Below are 20,549 nucleotides of genomic sequence, written 5' to 3' on the forward strand. Positions count from 1 at the left end.
AAAACCAAAAGATAAAGAAGAGAGATTGTCAAGGGAGACCTGACTGTCTTTTCAACCAACCAGGAGAATTCAGAAGCAAGATCTTTTTATTTTTTTGTAAAGACAGTGATTTTATCTTTTAAAAAGAAAAAATAATAATAAAATAACTTAAAGTTTTAACCTGAAACAGTGGTTATTACAAAGTCTACTTTACTTACTTAGCAAAGTGGGACCCAGGATCGATGCTACTAAGTGGTAAGTAGATAAAATTCTTCTATAAAGATATGGGTGATACCGGGGGACAACTTGAAAATATAGATTGACCCGAATAGCACCCACCTAAGTCTGCATAGGAGTCAGGGAGTGAGAATCCCTGTTCACCATTTAGAATGTCTTATTGACCCTTTTTGGTATAGGGGTAATTCTAAGAATAGTGGTGAGTTTTCTTACTTCAAACTCCTGATACATCTATGGTTTGGTTTAATTTTGCCCACCCCGCAGTGATAAAATGCTGTAGGCAGTCAGGAAACTCCCACCATGGAGAGCTGCAGGCCAATCTGATTAACTGGCAGCTTTAGCAGTGCCACAACTCAGTAGTGGTTGCTGCTGATACTGAAAGGAAGCTCCAGGAGATCATGAAGACCAGAGATCAATAAGTCATAGAAAGATAGGAAATAGGATCAGCAGAAATTCTAATTATGCAGTTTATCCATGTTGTTTTGGGCCAGGGTTTAGAGAACACCAAAGTATATCATGGAGTTCACCTGACCTACACCTGTTTATAGATTATGGTTATGAGGAGCACAAGGGCCTACTTTTCAGGTGTTATGCAACAGAGGCCTCAAGCACTTGTAATCAAAAAACAAAGTTTATTCTACAAATTCAGTTACCATTTTATAAACACACACAGTAAGCATTTTATCAACTACAAACATAAATACCCCAACAGTTACAATACTCTATAGTTAACCCTTAATAACTTCCCATCGCTGTTTCACACAAGTAACAACATCCATAAATCAGACAATCCCTTTTACCACAAAACAGTAGGTTTGAATTCCTTCCCGGACAGTTATTACTTTGAAGTTATCAAGTGATCTGGAGACACCTTTGTAACATGCAGAGACTCCAATATCCTTGTAGTCTGAAAGCTTCCAACCGTCTAAACCAAAAGTAAAATTCAGAGCCACAGCTTCCAGCTCAAAACAAAAGTAAAAACCAGAGCTGTCGGCCAGCTCCACCCACACAATGACATCACTGCAGCCTTTTTAGAAGAGAAACAGTTCTTAAAGGGACATTCCCATGACAATGGTTACTACCATTTTCCCACCAAAGTTAGAATGGCCAATTAAAAGAACCTCTGAGGAAATTCCCAATAATAACTAGAACTAAGTAAACAGCTGGTCTGTTCAAAAACAAATGCTGCATAATATATCGGGAATGTCAGTTATTGAACTAAAATAGGATTTGAGCAGGGTACTCATTAACTGTGAAATATAGTTTACATTCAGGGTAGGCCCATCATTTCCTGGTTCCCCAGCTTTCATTTAGGATCACAGAATCACTGCAGTGCAGGAGACCATTCGACCCATCAAGTCTGCACCAACCCTCTGAAAGAGCATCCGACCTAGGCCAACGCCCCCACCTTATCCCCGTAACCCTAACCTTTTGAACACTCAAGAGACAATTTAGTATGTCTAATCTACCTAACCGGCACATTTTTGGACAGTGGGAGGAAACCAGTGCACCCAGAGGAACGTACAAATTCCACAATCATCCGAGACTGGAACTGAACCTGGGTCCTGGCGCTGAGGCAGCAGTGTTAACCACTGTGACCGTACCACCGTAGGGGGTACCCCAATGATGAGCTGGGGAATCCCTCTAAGAAGTTCCGACGTTAGGGTTTACCCGGCAATTTCCCAGAAATGCTAACTTCCTCTGACAATTAGGCTGGGATGGGAGCCATCTGACAGAAGCGATTTAAATCGCTAACTCTGGACGGTACTGCCAGTTTTACCTGGATAGTTACTCTGAAACAGAGTTAGACGAAAAAAAATCACTTTTTACTCCAGAATAACCATTTAAACACCCAGACTTAACCTTGTATACAATACCCTACACCCCCCCCCCCCCCACCCCCCCAGGGGATTCCCCGCCGAAGTGAGTGGAGTTTTGATTGCATGCAGGAAAATCCTGGCCTTAAGAGCTCTTCACAACTTGCTCTCCCAGCTATCTTTATATCGGCAGCAAATTTGGGTACATTATTTGGTCCTTCACCCCAAATCATTAATATAGGCTGTAAGCAGTTCAGAATCACAGAATACTACAGTGCAGAAGAGGCCTTTTGGCCCATCGAGTCTGCAAACACATGATAGGCCCTGACCTGCCCACCTAATTCTACTTGCCAGCACTTGGACTATGATCATGAAATGAAGGTTCGTTAGACAATCCTCTCTGTCCATGCTAATATGTTATCTCCAACACTATGAGCTCTTTATGTTGTGAATAGCACCTTCTTGAATGCCTTTGGGGGATCCCCATTATCCATCCTGCTTGCTACATCATTAAACAACTCTAATACATTTGTCAAACACAATTTCTCTTTCATAAAGCCATGTTAACTCTGCTTGAATGTATTATAGCTTTTTTGAATGTTCTGCTACAACTACCTTAATGTTAGATTCCAGCATTGTGCCAATGATAGGTGTTAAGCTAACTGGCGTATTGTTATCTGGTTTCGGTCTCCATCCTTGCTTGAAGAGAGGTCTTACATTTATGATTATCTAATCCGCTGGGACCTTGCCAAGAATCTTGGGGATTTTACATGATGACAACCAGTGCACTCACTGTTGCTGCCGCCATTTTTTTTAAGGCTGCAGGCTACCAGGCCTTGGGACCAGTCAGCATGTCGTTCCATTAGTTGACCTAATTACTTTTAAAAAAACTAATATTGGGGTCCTTTTATTGTCTTCTATCGAGAATAGAGATACAAACTGTTTGTTCAAAGTCTCGACACATTTCCTTGCTTCCTGTTATTATTTCCCCAGCCTGCTCTGATGGACCAAAATTTACGTTAGCCATTCTCGTTTCTTTTTTCATTTCTTTTTTATTTTAGAGTACCCAATTATTTTTGCTTCCAATTAAGAGGCAATTTAACCTGGCCAATTCACCAACCCTGCACATCTTTTTGGGTTGTGGGGGCAAGACCCACGCAGATATGGGGAGAATGTGCAAACTCCACACAGTGACCCGGAGCCGGGATTGAACCCGGGTCCTCGGCGCCATGAGGCAACAGTGCTAACCTCTGCACCATCGTGCCGCCACCATTTGCATTTCTACGTGTGGATGCTTTTACTGTCTTTTCAAAATGATTTCTGTCGTCACTCTTGCTGGTTTATAAAATGTTCCCAACCTTCTGACCTACTATTAATCTTTGTAACAATGTATGTCTTTGCTTTCAATTGATGCCATTCTTTACCTTAACACAGATGGCTTGTTCTTCTTGTTGTGTCTTTCTTTCTCAATAGATTATATCTTCATTGAGAATAAATATCGACCGCTGCTTATGTACCATCGTACTTTGGAGATTTATTTTCCCGGTTCACTTTACCTTTGCAACTGCCGGTTTAAGTTTTGAAACCCTCAAAATGAATGCAAAATTGTAATATTGTGATCACTCTTCCCTATAGGATACTTTACTATAGGATCATTAATTCATTCTGCCTCCTTATACATGACTTGAACTAAAATTGCCTGTTCTCCGTTTGGTTCCACAACTAGTTGTTCAAGAAAACTGTGCTAAATGCAATCTTCTGAACTCATGCTGAAGGTTAACTTTGCTGAAGTTACTGACATTCTCAGCAATTCCTCTCATTAGAGTCTTCAGATGCTTTCTCTCAGGGAAGATGGTAAATTTCCTTGAGCTGTGTATTTTCTAGTAATTAGTTGATATCTATATTTGCAGAGGCCTAGGAGCAAATGACACAACAAACTATATTTGATACAGCTGATGTGTGGAGTCAGGAAAAGTACAAGTAAATGAATGCAGAGTACTGACCAGTGTAAGATATACAAAATGTTTCAAAATAATTATGTTTCAATCATGAAACCATTTAAAAGTCTCTGCGCACAATTTTTTGTTATGTCCTGTAAAACAATAATTCCAGTAGAACGATGAAAAATAATTCCACTCCAACTGTTTGTGATTGTCAATATCAGCTCGAATTTAGAAGAAAATTTATCTGATGGGATTTTTAAAAAAAAATCTTTTGGAGAAAAGTTTAAATGCGCACTTATGGCATGTGCTTGACAGCCAGTAAACAAAATAATTAATTTCTAGCCATGTAGGCTTGGGTAAATGGCTAGCTGTTCCCAGGATGTTTCTTTTCTTTAGGAAAGCAAAATTACCAGAAATATCATCATACCTCATTAACATTCCCTAAAATTGACCAGCTGTGATGCTAGGACTTTCAAGTTTCACAGACCGTAATATACCAATAATTTTGTTTATGAGTCATAATCAGCCATTTTGTATGCTGACAGCTTTTCACAGAGGGTGAGGGGGTTAGGGTGGCAGGGGATAGTGGATAGGGCCATCTGGACCCCACTGCCTCAAAGTGTGCAAGAGGTAGAAACCCTCAGCGCATTTAAAAAAAAAACTTGGATATGCACTTACAAATGCCACAGCCTACAGATCAAGAGCTGGAAAGTAGGGTTAGGCTGGTTAGCTCATTTCCAGCTTGTACACACATGGTGGGCCAAATGGTCTCCTCTCTGCCACAAATGTTCTGCTTCAAACAGCAACAATAACTATTTCAATAACTATGTAACATTGTCAAAAATATCATCATAGTTATTTCAGTAGTTAGTGGTGTCCCTCAGGGATCAGTGTTGGGCCCACAATTGACATAGATGATTTGGAGTTGGTGACCAAATGCAATGTGTCCAGGTTTGCAGACGACACTAAGGTGTGTGGTAAAGCAAAAAGTTTGGAGGATACTGGAAGTCTGCAGAGGGATTTGGATAGGTTAAATGAATGGGCTAGGGTCTGGCAGATGGAATACAATGTTGACAAATGTGAGGTTATCCATTTTGGTAGTAATTACAGCAAAAGGGATTATTATTTAAATGATAAAATATTTAAAATGCAGATGTGCAGAGGGACCCGGGTGTCTTAGTGCATGCGTCGCAAAAAGTTGGTTTACAGGTGCAACAGGTGATTAAGGCAGCAAATGGAGTTTTGCCCTTCATTGCTAGAGGGATGGAGTTTAAAGCTAGAGAGGTTATGTTAAAACTGTATAAGGTGTTAGTGAGGCCACACCTGGAGTAGTGTGTTCAGATTTGGTCCCCTTACCTGAGAAAGGACGTACTGGCGCTGGAAGATGTGCAGAGCAGATTCACTAGGTTAATCCCAGAGTTGAGGGGGTTGGATTACGAGGAGGTTGAGTAGACTGGGACTGTACGCATTGGAATTCAGAAGGATGCAGGGGGATCTTACAGAAACATATAAAATTATGAAGGGAATAGATGGGATAGATGTGAGGAGGTTGTTTCCACTGGCGGGTGACAGCAGAACTAGGGAGTATAGCCTCAAAATAAAGGGAAGTAGATTTAGGACTGAGCTTAGGAGGAACCTCTTCACCCAAAGGATTGTGAATCTATAGAATCCCCTGCACAGTGAAGCAGTTGAGGCTTCTTCAGTAAATGTTTTCAAGATAAAGTTTTTTTGAAGAATAAAGGAATAAAAGGTTATGGTGTTTGGGCGGGAAAGTGGAGCTGAGTCCACAAAAGATCAGCCATGATCTCATTGAATGGCGGAGCAGGCTGGAAGGGCCAGATGGCCTACTGCTCTTAGTTCTTATGTTCATTCTAATGGCAATGAAAAAAAGTAAAAGGAATAATTATTCCTGTGCATGTTCTCGAGTATCTCCTTTGCCTTGGCCTTTTGAGTAACAATGCTCTCGGAAATTATTTCTCAAATTGCCAAACAATGGATCGTGGGGTAAAACTGTAAAAATAGGGAATGAAAAAAAAAAACTTTGCAAAAGGTGGGACCTTCCAGCATGGTAATTGGGGAGTATAATATGGATATGAAAAATGTTAACCCAATCTCAAATGAGCATAGGCTAACAACACAATACTGCCCTAACTTTGCAATCTCATTTAAGAATTAACTTGAATCTAGAGAGCCATTCATGACCGCAGGATGTCCCAAAGCGTTTCATGGCCAATGAAATCATTTTGAAATGCAGTTACTGCTGTAATGTAGGGCAAGATTTAGAGAGGCCATGGGAATGGGAAATGGAATGTCACAGTTGTGTAATAAGGAAAGCTGTTCTAAGGTTGAAGTGAAGGCAAATTGATGTGGTAGAGCAGAAAGAGCTTCCCTGTCAGTTGTCACTTGGGAGAGCTTGATGCTTGCAATGAGCACTTGTAAAATGTTCCACTCGCTTACAGCATTAACCCTGACTCACATGTACGGATATGATTTTGAGTGAGGCTGCTCATGTTAAAATTTATTTTCTTTCACTTTATGTACTCTTGGGGTGAAATATAGGGAATATTGAGCACAATCCAGGTTCCAACATCCAACCTTTAAATAAACACATCAATATGCTATTAAAAAAAGACAATGGCCATACATCACCGTTATTTATTGGTTTACAACTTAATTTCAATGGAATCTGAAGAAATAAGCAATACATTTTATAACATTTGTTCAACAAAAATATAACAATATGTACAATCACTGATAAAAGTACGAAAAAAGCATACAGACACCTACTGTCTTTCTAAAAGACATAAGTTACTAGTAGTATCAAAAGTATGAGAAAAACATTAGTTGATTATATTATACTTTACAATGACTTTTTTTTGTGAATGGACATGTGCAGAATATTTCTTTAATACCTGTATGCTTACAATGATTGTGCAGCTTATTCAATATGCCCAACGCTCGATTTGATAATACATAGTCCATGAAGTGCACTCCAGTTTTTTTATATTTATATATACTTATATATATATATATCAAAAATAAAGCCCAAAATACCATTAACAAATGACTTTGTGAAAAAATGCAATCACCTAAGCTTGAAGAGTTTTAAATTAGATTTAAATAAAGCACTGAAAAGATTTGCTACTATGAATACTACACAATCTTGTTGAACAAACTGATCAATATGATCAGCTAAATTTCTAAAGTCACAGGTTAGGACAAGCAGATGCAAGTCACACTGTAATCTGAATATAAAGAAAACTAATCCAGATATAGTTTTATCTTTTTGTATCTCCATTTTTATTTACACTTCAGAGGCAGGAACCCTTTTAGTCCTTTAGGAAGGAAATTTCTGGTGATCATTCATAATACTGCACTTATTGTTTTAATTTACTACTTGGTTTCAAAAGCCTTGCTGACCCTACTATTAAATAAAGGCACAAAGAACCATTCCCAAGATTCCTGACCATAATTGATGGCCAATCACAATCCGGGAATTAAATTAATTCTGGCAAAAATAATTAAATATAACTTGAACTTGCTCACCTTGTAAACTTTTCTCACCAAATAAGGTGTGAAGACAATGCCACAGTGAAGTGATTTTTTAAAAAGTCAAGTACTGTCATTAAACAATTGCTAGCCAATGTAAGAAATAAAGACTTTTTGAGGTTTCTCTTGATGAAAATAACGTTTTTTCAAGTTACATATATGACCATATGCACGTACAAATAACCAGACCACCAAATAAGTAAAAACAACTAGATTTTGAATGTTTTGAAGTAGTAATTTTTGAGGCAAATTGTTCGTATCTACCGTTCGATATGAAAAGATGGGATTGGTTACCTACTGCATAAATTAAATCTGCAGTGATTAAAAATTAACGAGTTAAATTGTACACTCAGCAACTGAAAACAATTCCTGCACAGTTCAAGAGCCCAAACAATACTGGTATATTTAAATAGATTTTTAAGCAATTGCCCGAAACAAGCACTTTCAATGATCAGCATAACTGAAGTGTAGATCTGACTGTCATCTGATGAACCATTGATCTGATTCAATTCCTCCTAAACATTTCTGTAGATATAAATAGGTCATCTTCATCTGTCTTTTACTTAATGGAAAACAGCTGTTTAATCCAGATACCCGTCATATGTATGTGCACAGTGTTTGAGAAGCATACACATTAATTTATAATACCTGATGATAAATTCTGCTCCTTGACTGCAGGCAATAAGAATTAACAAATGGAACTGGACTATACACTGAAGGTGGACTCCCCGCATACCAGCGTAAATGGTGGGCGTAAGTCCGGTTGGTTGGCTTGCCCATCTTTACATTTATGCGAAAGGACCAATTGGAGGGCAGTAGCTCTGCAGTGCTCACAATGCCACCAGGTACAGTGACCACTGCTGCTCCTGCAGCTTGGCCAAGGAGGTGTTGGAAGTGATGGAACCAGACCTCCAAGTAAGTCCAGGATCACAGCTTGGCAGGCCTCAAGTAGGAAGAGGAGGGGGCATGTTGGACAGGGCAGGTGGTGATGGTGGATGCGAGGAAAACTGTGTGGTGGGGGGGGGTCTTCAATTGCCATTAGGGATCCTGAAGGAACACAACCCACTCCTTTCACTGGCCAACAGCCCCCAGCAACAAACCTCCTGTGCTAGATGTTGGACGGAGGCCTCTCCTACTGTCCACTTAAGGGCTTCAATTGGGCCACAGTTCGGTGGCCCACCTGATGCTTCCACGACCGCCCATAAAATCGCGATGGAGTTGGCTGACTGGAGCAGGCACACTGCCGAAAAGGCAGCCGATTGAGTCATGAAAGTCAGTCATTGTGTGTTAATACATTAAAGTTGAACAGACACTAATTTAAATGTGAATTATTAAACTGTAATATAAACATATTGAGGAGAAACTGAATATGCCATATCCCGTTTGTGGAGGAATTCATAACTTATAGTACAATATATAATTTACAACTGTAATTATGCCACTACCTGTGTAGCATTGCCTGATTTAAGGATTGCTAAACCAAATCAGTCCAGTTATTTGTACATTATGCTCATTTTCCAATTATGCAGAAGATATTAAATTACAATGTAATTAGTTAATTAAAACCACCATACAGCCTATACTACTAAAATAAAAAAATAAATTTGGCAAGCATAAATTTACCAAGTACTGCGCTTCAGATAGCTGCATCAAGTGCTGCTTTACAAGCCTGGAAAACTAAAGTGTATTCAATGTAATAGCTGTTCACTCAAAGATAACATGGACAGGTTCGCCTGGTCTTGCCACATGCAGCACATGACACACTGAAGATGTACTTTAAGGCAGAAAGAATGAAAAAAGCAGCTGCCTGCATTCTGAAAAAGAAAACATGTGGCCCTTAGCAGTTCTGTGTTCCAATGTCACAGTCAGAAGCTGAAACGTTCCAAAGGTCAAACTGCAGAAACTTGCTCGTCTTCTGTAAAATGGAGAAAATATTATTATTTCACATTCATAATAAAAGTACAATGTCCAGTTTATAGCTCTTGCACCAAGGCTAAATCAAAAACATGAGACATTTATATTTAAAGAAGCGGTTAGGATAATGAGCACAAAGTCATATTTATGCAGCTATTATATGCATACGGATAAATGTTACCACATTCAGAAATAAATCCAAGTAAAGCAGTTGTCTGAATTGTTTAAATGTTGAACTCCAAAGTCAGTGAAGGCTCCAAGATTAGATTACCAAGATTAGATTACTGGTTTCAAATCTGAAACATTTAAAGTATCTCCATCTTTGACTGCAAAGTGTGGTTTTATTCGATGTTGTATACTTCGTGTTGACAATGTAAGTATTGATTGTTATTCACACTGAGGGATTAAAAACTGAATGACAATTGCAATATAATTCTTGCAGAAGAATTTTAGAGAAATAATTTGCAGTTGATTAGTAGGAAATTGTTGATTTAGTATATATTATGAAGTGAATAAGAGAATCCTGTTACCTGCAATAGATAAACACAGGCAAAGCATACTTGTAGCCAGACTTGCAGGTAACAAAACACCTCAACTACTGCTGCTAAAGGAATTGGCATTGAAAAATATGCATAAAAGCTCGATAATTGCTTGGTCGTACAGAACTTGGAATATTGCTGAAAACAAAAAACATGGGGTGCCATCCTATCATCCCATTGCACCCGGCACACCTCCTGCTATTCCTAGATAATAGCGCGAGAGCCTCTAAACGGGTTTTGCCCCACCCGTTGAATGAAGTGTGATGGATCCGGGCCGTGGCCCCAATGCAAGCTGTTTCATGCTCTTGCTGGGCATGAAGCAAACTCGCATATTTATGGGTCATTAAACTCATTTAAATAAGCTCAGTCCTTTCGAGGCCAGAGCCTCCTGGCTTCCGTGGTGCACCGCCCCAGAGGCGCGTGAATCAGTATAAGTTTTGAAAAATGGAAACCAGACCTGATAGCCACGCTGGAGGCTCGAAGGCCATTGGAGCCCCTGGGTAGTCAGGTATATGGCAGGGCAGACTGGTAACACCAGGGTGCCATGTCAGGGTGCAAAGGGGCATTGCCCAGGTGTGAGTGGGGGAGAGAAAATTGAGGAGGGATCCTGAAAGGGCGTGGGCCCCATGACAGGGTATCACTCACTTGGTTAGCAGGCGGGGAGAGGGGGTCACCTTCATGCCCGCATGGAGGAAGGGCTCTGGGGTCAAAGGTTGGGGATGTTGCCAATGTCTCGTGATATCTGCTAGTTGGGGAGACATAACTTTGAGATCGGGGCATCCTCTCCAACGGCATCCTGGGGCGTGATCTACCGGCGATGCTGCGCCTGAAAAGCAGTGTGTCACAGCGCATCAAAGTCTGGTAAATGACGGGAGACCCAGCTCCCGGGATCTACCTGTCTCGTCGCGCCTTGCAAGATCTAACGCGATCTCACGAGACACGCGATGTGAAGCCTGCCCACTGTGGGTGGGATCACATTTTGGCAAATCTGCATATTAGAGCGAGACAGTGAGGCTCATTTTAATATGCGGTTCCCTGGGGTAATTGAGGCATTGGCATCAATTCCTTTCGAGAGGGGCTCAAGAAATCGGGAAACCAATTTCCTGCTATGAGGAGTTTTGGCGAGCGGGGCCCCTCTGTGCAGGAAATGGAACGAAGTGAGGCCCCGGCCACGTGTTCCCAGCTGAGGCTCCATATCTCACCGGAGTTGCGTTAGATAGCATTGTGCATCTCGGGGCTGTGAATGGCAGGGAACATGCGGCTAAACACGCTTGCTGTGGGACATAGTTCCCATTTGTTTAAATCGTGCCCCTGATCTCGGAGGAGCCAGTCTTCGGCGTTTTTAGGTCCCCACTCCAAAACAATGACTAAGTGTGGATGGACTGCGATGGGAATCACGCAGGAACAGCGGCAGGATTCTCCCCGATTTCCCCACCTGAAATGACACTCAGTCGTTTGTTGTTTTCTGGGAGAATCACCCCACATGGTGTTGAAACTTTTCACCTTACACTCATCAGTCCAGACTCAAGAATATCAAATTTCAAACAGACAGCAAATTATCCTGCATGAGAAAAGGAGGCTGATTTATTGGCAAGTGGGTTCTGATAGTTCAACATGTATACATCGAGAAATATCAGCAGGGAACAATTATCTCCAAAGCATTCAATCAGAGTCAATTTGCCATTATCAAATTTAAACAAATGTTGGGGATAACTGCTCTTTGATGCATTTTGCAAGGCAATGCCTGACCAGAGTTAATCTGTCAACCAATCAGCAATATTTTCATATGCAGTATAAATTGTTGTTCCCTCAAAAATTGGTAAACGTGCATCTGTCCTGATGACTGCAAGATGAAAAGCTTCCACAGCATAAAAGATTAGACAGATATACTTAACTATATTTGTTGTAGGATTGTAAAGGAAAAACAGTCCAGCACATTCATTACACTCAATTACAACACATTACTGAATTAAAGAGAAAAACAAATTGCCTCAAAGTATGAACAGTATAACAATGAAAGAATAATTGGTTTTTAAATGGGAAAGAAATATTTTGGAATGAGGTTAAAATGCAATATATGCAATAAATGGACAACTGAAAAATATTTTAAAAATGGAAAACAGTAACTATTAGACTGAAACTACTTTCAGAGATCTTCATTAGCAACTGGATTGCCAATGAGAGGAGTCACATAATCTATGAAATGGTCTCTGCATCAATTGTGCTCGTTGTCACCAGATCAAAAATGTAACAGAAGTTCAGTTGTATTGCATATTAGTGGGGTCAGCAGAGTCTTGAATTGAGCTGGCAGAATTGAGCTATTCAGAATTTTAAAAGTCTAATTAGTTTAAAGGATTATTTTTTGATAAAACCTATAGAAATAAATAAAACACTGGATAGCACAGTAAATTAGGGATCCGTGTCTCAGTATCATGAGGCACAGGCATGGCCTAGCAATGTGCTGAATCCCTGACCTTATTTGCCTTGTCATGGGAATTATCAAGCCTCGGCCAGACATTTCCAGAAAGAGCAGGTGGGAAAGAAAATCAGCAGGAGTAGTCACTGGCATCTTGCTGAGAACCTTCTGGCAGCCTGATTGGATTAGTTGTGATGAAACATTTTAAATAGACCACTAAAAAAAAGTCATTATATTCATACTCATAGCTGGGACTGATGTGACATTGATTAGACAAAAGAAAAAGGAGAAGAAAATGGGGTTAACCCAAAAATACAGGCAAAATCTTCAAGGGCAAAAATAGTTTAAAGGATTTTGTTTGACAATTTCTTTTCAAATACTCAATTCTACTTTGTAACACAAGATGTTCTATATCATTCACTGCTAAAGTGATTTCAGCTACAACACAAAATTACTGAATTAATGCGAGACCAATGAATACTGCCTAATTACTAGAGGCTATTTTTAAGGGTTCTTATGGATGGACAACCTACCATCATCTTCGTTATCTTGAAGATCCTGATGGTTAAGCTGCACTAGTCTAGGGTTGGACTCAGAGATTTTGTGCCACTGAGGTAGGCCCAGAGCTTTAGGCTGGTTGCTTGATGTAGGTTGGTTAGCAATGGGAACCGGCGGCAGTCTAGTTGGGTCACATGTCTGTGTTACCATCCGTGACCTTTGCAATGCCACATTATAGTCTGGAGGCTTTAAGCGTGGATGGTGATGTCCTCCTTCTTTAACATCTGCTATTGGAATTCCCACGTATCCCGGAGGAGTGGGTGGTGGCTCTCTATATCTACCATCCCTTTGTGCTGCAGTAACACAATACACTAGTATAAGAGATAATCATTGTTACATTAATGAGGTTCATGAAAGAAAAAGTCAATGAGATTAAAAAATTTAAAGATATGAAATGTTAGGAGGTTAAAATATACAAAATTATTTCTAAACTGAAATAAAGTAACAGCAGCAACAAAATCTGATCATACCAGTATTTTAGATTAGAGTTATAACATGCAAAGAAAACTAGCATAGCCTTATACAAAAAGTAATATACTACAGATACTGGACATTTAAAATAAAATCAGAAATAGCTGAAACACTTTGCAGATGTGGCAACATCTGTAGAGAGAGAGAGTTAACATTTCAGATCAATGGCTTTTAATCAGAACTGAAATATTAATTATTTCTCTCTCCAAAGATGCTGTCGGACCTGCTGAGTATTTCCAGCTTTCTCTGCTTTTTGATAGTATATCCCAATATAAGATTCTCTGCACTTCTGAGTAAGATGAAAAACTAGAAGATTAAAATCTTATAGGAGGCCACCATTTGGTCCACTGACTTGGCTATACCGACAGTATGAAGGACCTATACAATTAGCCCCAACCCCAACCTTTGTTCTTTTCCCCCACAGCTCTCCAAATTTTTCATTTTCAAATATATATCCAATTCCTTTTCAAAGTTACTATTGAATCTGCTTCCATAACCATTTCAGGCAGTGCACAGCATGTTATAACTCGCTGCATAAAACATTTCACCTTCTTTACCCTCTTTTTTCCCCCCCAATTCACTTTAATCTTTATCTTCTGGTTACTGGTCCAACATCAGTGAAAACATTTGTCCTTACTTATTCTTATCAAAACTGTTAAATTCCCCTTTTAATGTTCTCTGCTCAGAGGAGAACAATCCTAGCTTCTCCAATCTCTCCATATTATTAAGGAAATTAATCAGTGAGATAATTCTGCAGCATCTCCTCTGCACGCTCACCAAGGCATTGATGCTCTTCTAAAGTGCTTAGAATCAGATATTTTACCCTAACCGAGACCTGACCAATGATTAGTATAGGGTTAGCATAATTTCCTTTTTGCATTCTATGCCGTTGCTTAGAAAACCAATGATCCCATATATTTTTAAAATCATTTTAACTACTAGTCTTCAAGGATGTGTGTCTGGAGACCCAGGGAAATGTTTTGCATTTCCTTTCATGTCCTAGGCAAACTAAAGCACTAAGGCAACAAAGCTAAGTCCTACCACATTTCTGTTCTGACTGAGGTAAGTTAAATTGAATCCAAAACTGTTGCTATATTGTGATGTATTTAGTGGCAAGACATGATGCCATAAATAGCCAATGTCGCAATCATCTTTATGCCTTTACCTATATCATTATAACGCTATCTAGTCCAGGCATGCTTTGCAAAAAATTTCAATGTTTGGGGTGACAAGGACAATATTTCTAGAATATCTTGAATGAATTATAATCCTGCACGTTACTACCAGCAAACCACTTCTAAAATATATTAGCTACTCCTTGCACCCCAAACGGTAATTATTTTATCAAATATTACTTTCAATAATTTATTAAATCCAAGTCTAACAAAATATTTAGTACAACAATCATTTAATAACTGGGAATGTAGTGCCTAAAACACCTGACAATCATGCTCACTAGGATAGCACTCTAAATTCTGTACCTCTTGCCGTCATCTCTTAACTGATTTAAATAAAAATAAATCATAAAAATGAAATATCTAAATGCAGTTTTCCTTACCAATAAGACCCTTTTCTGTGCTTGAACTAACAGCTTTGTAAGAGGGGTCAATGTTCTGCTTAGAGTTTGAAACACTTGCATTGCGTCCAGATACTTCAACTTTAGTCTCGTGCAAGCCTATTCGTTTGGCAGTCCCACAATCCATTTCAAACTTGTCCAAATGAGAATTTGTTGAAGGCGTCCAGCTTTCCCTGGAATGAACACATTCAATGGTGTCTTTAGACTGAATCGAACTGGTACTTTTAGTCAGGTCCCCAGAGTTTAAGTGACAGCCTGTGGTCCAAGAGTGTGTCAGTTCAATTTCTGCAATTGGTCCATCTAAAGTATGAGTATATTTAGTTGCATTTAGTAGGTCCCAACTTTTCTGATTTTGGATTGTCTGGATGTTGTCATGGGAGTTGCTGGAGCAGGAAGTCCAGCTTCCACGGCCACTGTCCGCTGCATCAATTGAGATGTAATCATTGTGTTCGCGGGCAAGCTCTTCATTACTTGAAGATGTAACTGCTGTATCCATAACCAGGCACCCTCGCTTTTCAGTACTTAAAATTACAGAAGAACTGAAGGGGAAAACAAATGTGTCACTATTATTTGGCCTACATTTGACCAACCTTTAGCTGTCGGTGATTAACTTTCGATAGCTAAACCCCATATACCCCAAATGCTTTCTGAAACCTTACAGAATAAATAACTTTCCCCTCATTCAAGCAATATCTTTGAAGGGAAATGTAGGAAAAGATAGAAGTCTAGATTTGATGTCAGTGAAATGGTTAAAGATAGATATTTTGCTACTGATCGATGCATGTTAAAATTATGATGCATTTCATTGAGGTTATTTTAATCTGCATGTCAGATGTATGGTCTATTACCACTGGCAATGCTGGACAAGTTATTTAGTTACATGCACTGATGAATGACAATGCCAGTCTATCAAGTAAACTAATTTTTCATTTGACTTTATTCAGAAAGGGAATAAACCAAAGCTATTATTTGGTCTCCTTTCATTGTCTCAGAAATTCACGCTTAGCCTAACATCAAAATGTCACTTCCTCTACTATATCATTGTAATATTTTATTATTAGGAAATCTGGTGTACACTCTATATTTGACATCAGTTTTGAACCCTGATAAGTACCGAAGAGCGATTGGTACAAAGGTGCAATCATCACTGTGATTTTTATAATGTATTGAAAAATAGGGATGAAATAATCACAATCCTGTCCTTCAGTAAGCCAGCTTGGGTGTCAAATGTTCTGATGGTCATGTTGTACAATTAGGTTCACTGTGATAGGTAGATTGAATAGGAGTAACTTTACAAATATGACCATGGATATCAATGCCATAAGATCACCTTTCTCGTAACTACATTTAAGTATGGGTAAATGAAACCAATGACTGCACACCCAAATCATTCATTGCATCTATTTTTTAACATTAACAAATTCATTAATAGTAATGTACAAGGCAAATATGATAAGCAAAATAACTTACTGAGACACCAACCCCAAACACAGGTTGCTCAAAATGTGCATGGCTAGAGTGGTTTATGTTGCATAAAGTTTAATTGCGCAACTGCTTTCTATGTAAGACTTTTAAAAAAAAACTTTATATGAAAAGCTATTAAGTAATACAATGGTAACTTCACATGGCTCAAAATACACCGTTGTAAAAAAAGGCATCTCTTAAAAAAAGTTTTTATTCTGAACACAATAAAACAGGATGAAGGCAGAGTGGGTGGGTTGCAAAAATAAACTTGTATCAACTCAAAGTGCAGCTTGATTGAGCCATAAATTATGCTAAAATCATGTTGTATAGATAAAGCCTACAGGACAGAGGGAGTGCATTACGAAGTAGAGAATTCTCATGACACTGTAAGCTTGAGAATGAACCAAGATAAGTGATCATTTTCTCCAGCCACAAGAAAGCTTTACAGGCAGCAACTCTTAGTTATGCACTCAGTATTTCATGCAATGCCTTTTTTGTTACATGATCAGTCACTGAATTTCGTAATGGCACACAATGGAGAAACAGAAAAAATACTGGCCTATCCTATCAAGATAAAGCAAGTAGGTGATGTTTTAGCTTACAAAAAAGCAGATGGTCATAAAAATTAGATAACCAAAAAAGTGGAAATTACAAAACGAATCTGGTTAACACCCAATATTCGGGCAGCATGGTAGCACTGTTGCTTCACAGCGCCAGAGACCCAGGTTCGATTTCCGGCTTGGGTCACTGTGCGGAGTCTGCACGTTCTTTCAGTGTCTGTGTGGGTGTCCTCCCACAAGTCCCGAAAGATGTGCTTGTTAGGTGAATTGGACATTCTGAATTTTCCCTCAGTGTACCCGAACAGGCACCGGAATGTAGCGACTAGGGGATTTTCACAATAACTTCATTGCAGTGTTAATGTAAGCCTACATGTGACATTAATTTAAAAAAATTATTGAATATTTTGGAAGGATCAATATTATCACAAATAAGCCGGCGAAAATGTGTAAATTTATGAAAACAATGACAAAAATGACCACCAGTAACAACAGCACCAGCAAACCGAGATGAAAGATTTAATTATTAATTTTAGTATTATTGTTGCATGATGAAAATTTGTGTTTCTTTCGGTCTACACAAATATTCATTATTTTCTCAAATTCTGAAAGTGGCTAATTTATGAAAGTGGCTAAGAGTTACTGAGCTATTTTTCTCTTTGAACATTTGAACAACTGGTGCACTCTAAATCAGGAAAACTTGCTTACAGTCCACATCTGCTTCCAGCTAGTCTACTGAAAGATTTTAATTGCTATTTAGTGCAAGTCCTGTTAATAGGCTGAGTACTGCAGTCATTTACAAGTAAATATAGCTTCATGCCGTTTAGAGTAAAATGCCCATTGCGTGCCATCTTACCTTGCATAAGGTTGTATGGATCTGGCTGCTGGCAGCACATTTCTTCCTCCTGCTGCTTCCACTGTATCTGGGACACTATGGGATTGCGGCAAATATCTCTCATCCTGCATAGCAGCATACATGGAGTCACCAGAGCAATTGCTGACAATGCTGGAGCGCGACGAGATCTCACTGTGACTGGAGTCGGAAAAATTGTCGATTCTTGTAATCGGAGCCAGGGCCAAAGCTGAACATAAAATACAAGTTTAGATTCATGCAGTTGTACTGCAGGTGCTGGTTTGATAAGCTGATACTTTGTATAGTACAAGCAGATAATGTGGAAGTTACACTTTCCATTGCACTACATTTTAAAATCAGGCAAACCAGGCCATGTACATGCACATAAAAGCTTTAGTTACCTGCCTGCAATAAATGGTTACATTTAAAAATTAGAAAAGAGATGGATCCTGATTTTGACATTTTCCAAGATAATTGGATGGTGGCAAGCGTTCAGGCCAGAAATAGTTTGGCAGGATTTCTCCCCAGAAATCAGCTTGTTCACAGGCTTGGCACCCAGCCAGATGGGGAATCAGATGGGGAATGCTGCAAGGAGGCTGCAGGAGCAGGTGGTGGTGCTGCTAGTGGGAATGTGGAAGAGTAGAGGTGTTTGGGTAGGTTTGGATCCTTGAATCTGGGAAGGGGATTAGCCTCTTGACTCAGGAGGGGAGATGGGGTATTATATTTTCAGAACTTGCTCTGATAAAAAGTCACCAAACTGAAACATTAACTCTGCTTTTCTCTCTCCACAGATGCTGCCAGATTTGTGGAGCATTTCCAGCATTTTCTGTTTTTATTTCAGATATCCATCATCCGCAGATTTCTTCTTTTCTATATAGAAGCTGGACTAAATCTAAGTCAGCAGTTCTATTAACTCTCCTTTAACATTTCCTCCTTACTTTCCATTTCCCTGGACCTATCAGAAATTATTTCCCTTTGTGCGTACATCCATTTTCCTATTCTTCCTCCTTCAATCTATTCTATGATCTTTGTTTGGATCCACTAACCAAGGTGCAGGGTGCAATATTAGGATAGGGCATCCCTTACCACTTAAGTATAAATAGATGTTGTTTAATATGTTAACATAGAACAGTACAGCACCGAACAGGCCCTTCGGCCCTCGTTAAGCATAGATCATTTACAACGGGCAAAAATAAAACTGCCACCAAAATGGAATTAAAATGCAGCATCTTATTTTAAATTACTTACACTGGGAATACATTCAAAATCAATTCTTAAACGATCTGAAGCCACTACACAAAACTCATTTATAGATCTAGTCAGGTTTAAATACAATGTACTGTACATACGATAGTTCTTTTACGAGGTAAATATGCATTGTCACTTTTCCCAGCAAATACATGCATTATTGTAAAATAGTATAAAATATCATGGGTTTAACATTCAACTTCGGAATCAGATCTAAATTTATGTTTAACATGTGTGCAAGAAACAAAACTAAATTACGTATTTTGGGGAAAAACTCATTTACATTTTTGCTGCGTATTACATCAAAAATCAGTAGTACAAACACATCTTCACAAAAGGTCTGTCAATTGCAAAATTACTGCAGTTCACCTGCTTTTCAAGGATTTTTTTTGACAAATTACACCAATCATTGTAACCTTCGCAAATGTGCGAAACAGGAATCCCGATAGTGCAGGATGCCATTCGGCCCATCGAGCCTGCACCACCCCTTCGAACGAGCACTCTATCCATATCCACTCACCCAACCACCCCCATAACCTAACCTGTACATCCCTGAACACTAAGGGGCAATTTAGCACGGTCAATCCATCTAACCCAGGCATTGTCAAACCCAGGGGCGCGACCCATGGGTGGGTCACGGGCGGGTGTCGGGAGGGTCACGGAGCCGTCCGTCGCGGCACTCCCGATCGTGCAAACCTGCGCACAACAGCCGGCTGTTAATAACACCGGCTGCAAGCAGCTTTAAAAATGGCCGGGAACATATAAAGAAAATGCAGCTGCACTGCGCATGCGTGCCAGATCGTCAGCGTGCATGCGCAAAACTATCTTCCATTGGAGGAGTGTGTACGAGGGCCAAAGGGACCCAAAACCATTTCCTCCATTTTTGTCAGCACCAACAAGGCAAGAGAAAATGGTGGGTCGCGCAGGGCGGCCGGCGTAGGTCGGCCAGTGTGGGTCGCGAAGGTCAGCCAGCGTGGGAGAGGAAACCCATGCGGACACGGGAGAATGTGCAAACTCTACACAGTGATGCAAGGCCGGAATTGAACCTGGGTCCCTGGCGCTGCGAGGCAGCAGTGCTAACCACTGTGCCACGCAAAGATGGGCTTTTACAAGAATTGACAATAGTTGCATGGTCATCGTTGCACTTTTAACTCCATATTTTTATTGAATTCGAATTCCACCATCTACCCTTGTGGGATTCGAACCCGGATTTCCAGAGCATTAATTGGAGTGCCTGGATTACTAGTCCAGTGACAATACCACAGTCTCCCTTGGATAAACAACAATCAACGACTGTTAACACTGGCTTTATATTCCAGATTTATTCACTGTCTTGGTGGGATTTGAACCCTCATCCCTGGAGCATTTAATTACTAGTTGACTGACATTACCATTACTAGTAACCCCCCCCCCACACTATGTATGAGT

The 20,549-nt window shown here is 39.7% G+C and overlaps 1 protein-coding gene across 9 annotated transcripts in view; it reads right to left on the reverse strand.

Annotated features, from left to right (window-relative positions):
* Window positions 1-6,617: 6,617 nt before the first annotated feature.
* LOC140427034 (rap guanine nucleotide exchange factor 6-like) overlaps window positions 6,618-20,549 on the reverse strand; it is a 541,878-nt gene continuing 527,946 nt past the window's right edge. For 6 of the 9 annotated variants that reach the window (XM_072512459.1, XM_072512456.1, XM_072512460.1 and 3 more), the window contains 4 exons: window positions 17,877-18,102; window positions 14,982-15,538; window positions 12,928-13,263; window positions 6,618-9,440 (listed from right to left, as the gene is read on the reverse strand). In XM_072512459.1, coding sequence (XP_072368560.1) covers window positions 9,415-9,440; window positions 12,928-13,263; window positions 14,982-15,538; window positions 17,877-18,102 — 1,145 coding nt within the window. In that variant the 3' untranslated portion in view covers window positions 6,618-9,414. The remainder of the gene's footprint in view (window positions 9,441-12,927; window positions 13,264-14,981; window positions 15,539-17,876; window positions 18,103-20,549) is intronic. The other 3 variants (XM_072512464.1, XM_072512458.1, XM_072512462.1) reach the window with 3 other exon arrangements.

Source organism: Scyliorhinus torazame, chromosome 7 (genome assembly GCF_047496885.1).
Source record: "Scyliorhinus torazame isolate Kashiwa2021f chromosome 7, sScyTor2.1, whole genome shotgun sequence".
NCBI lineage: Eukaryota > Metazoa > Chordata > Chondrichthyes > Carcharhiniformes > Scyliorhinidae > Scyliorhinus > Scyliorhinus torazame.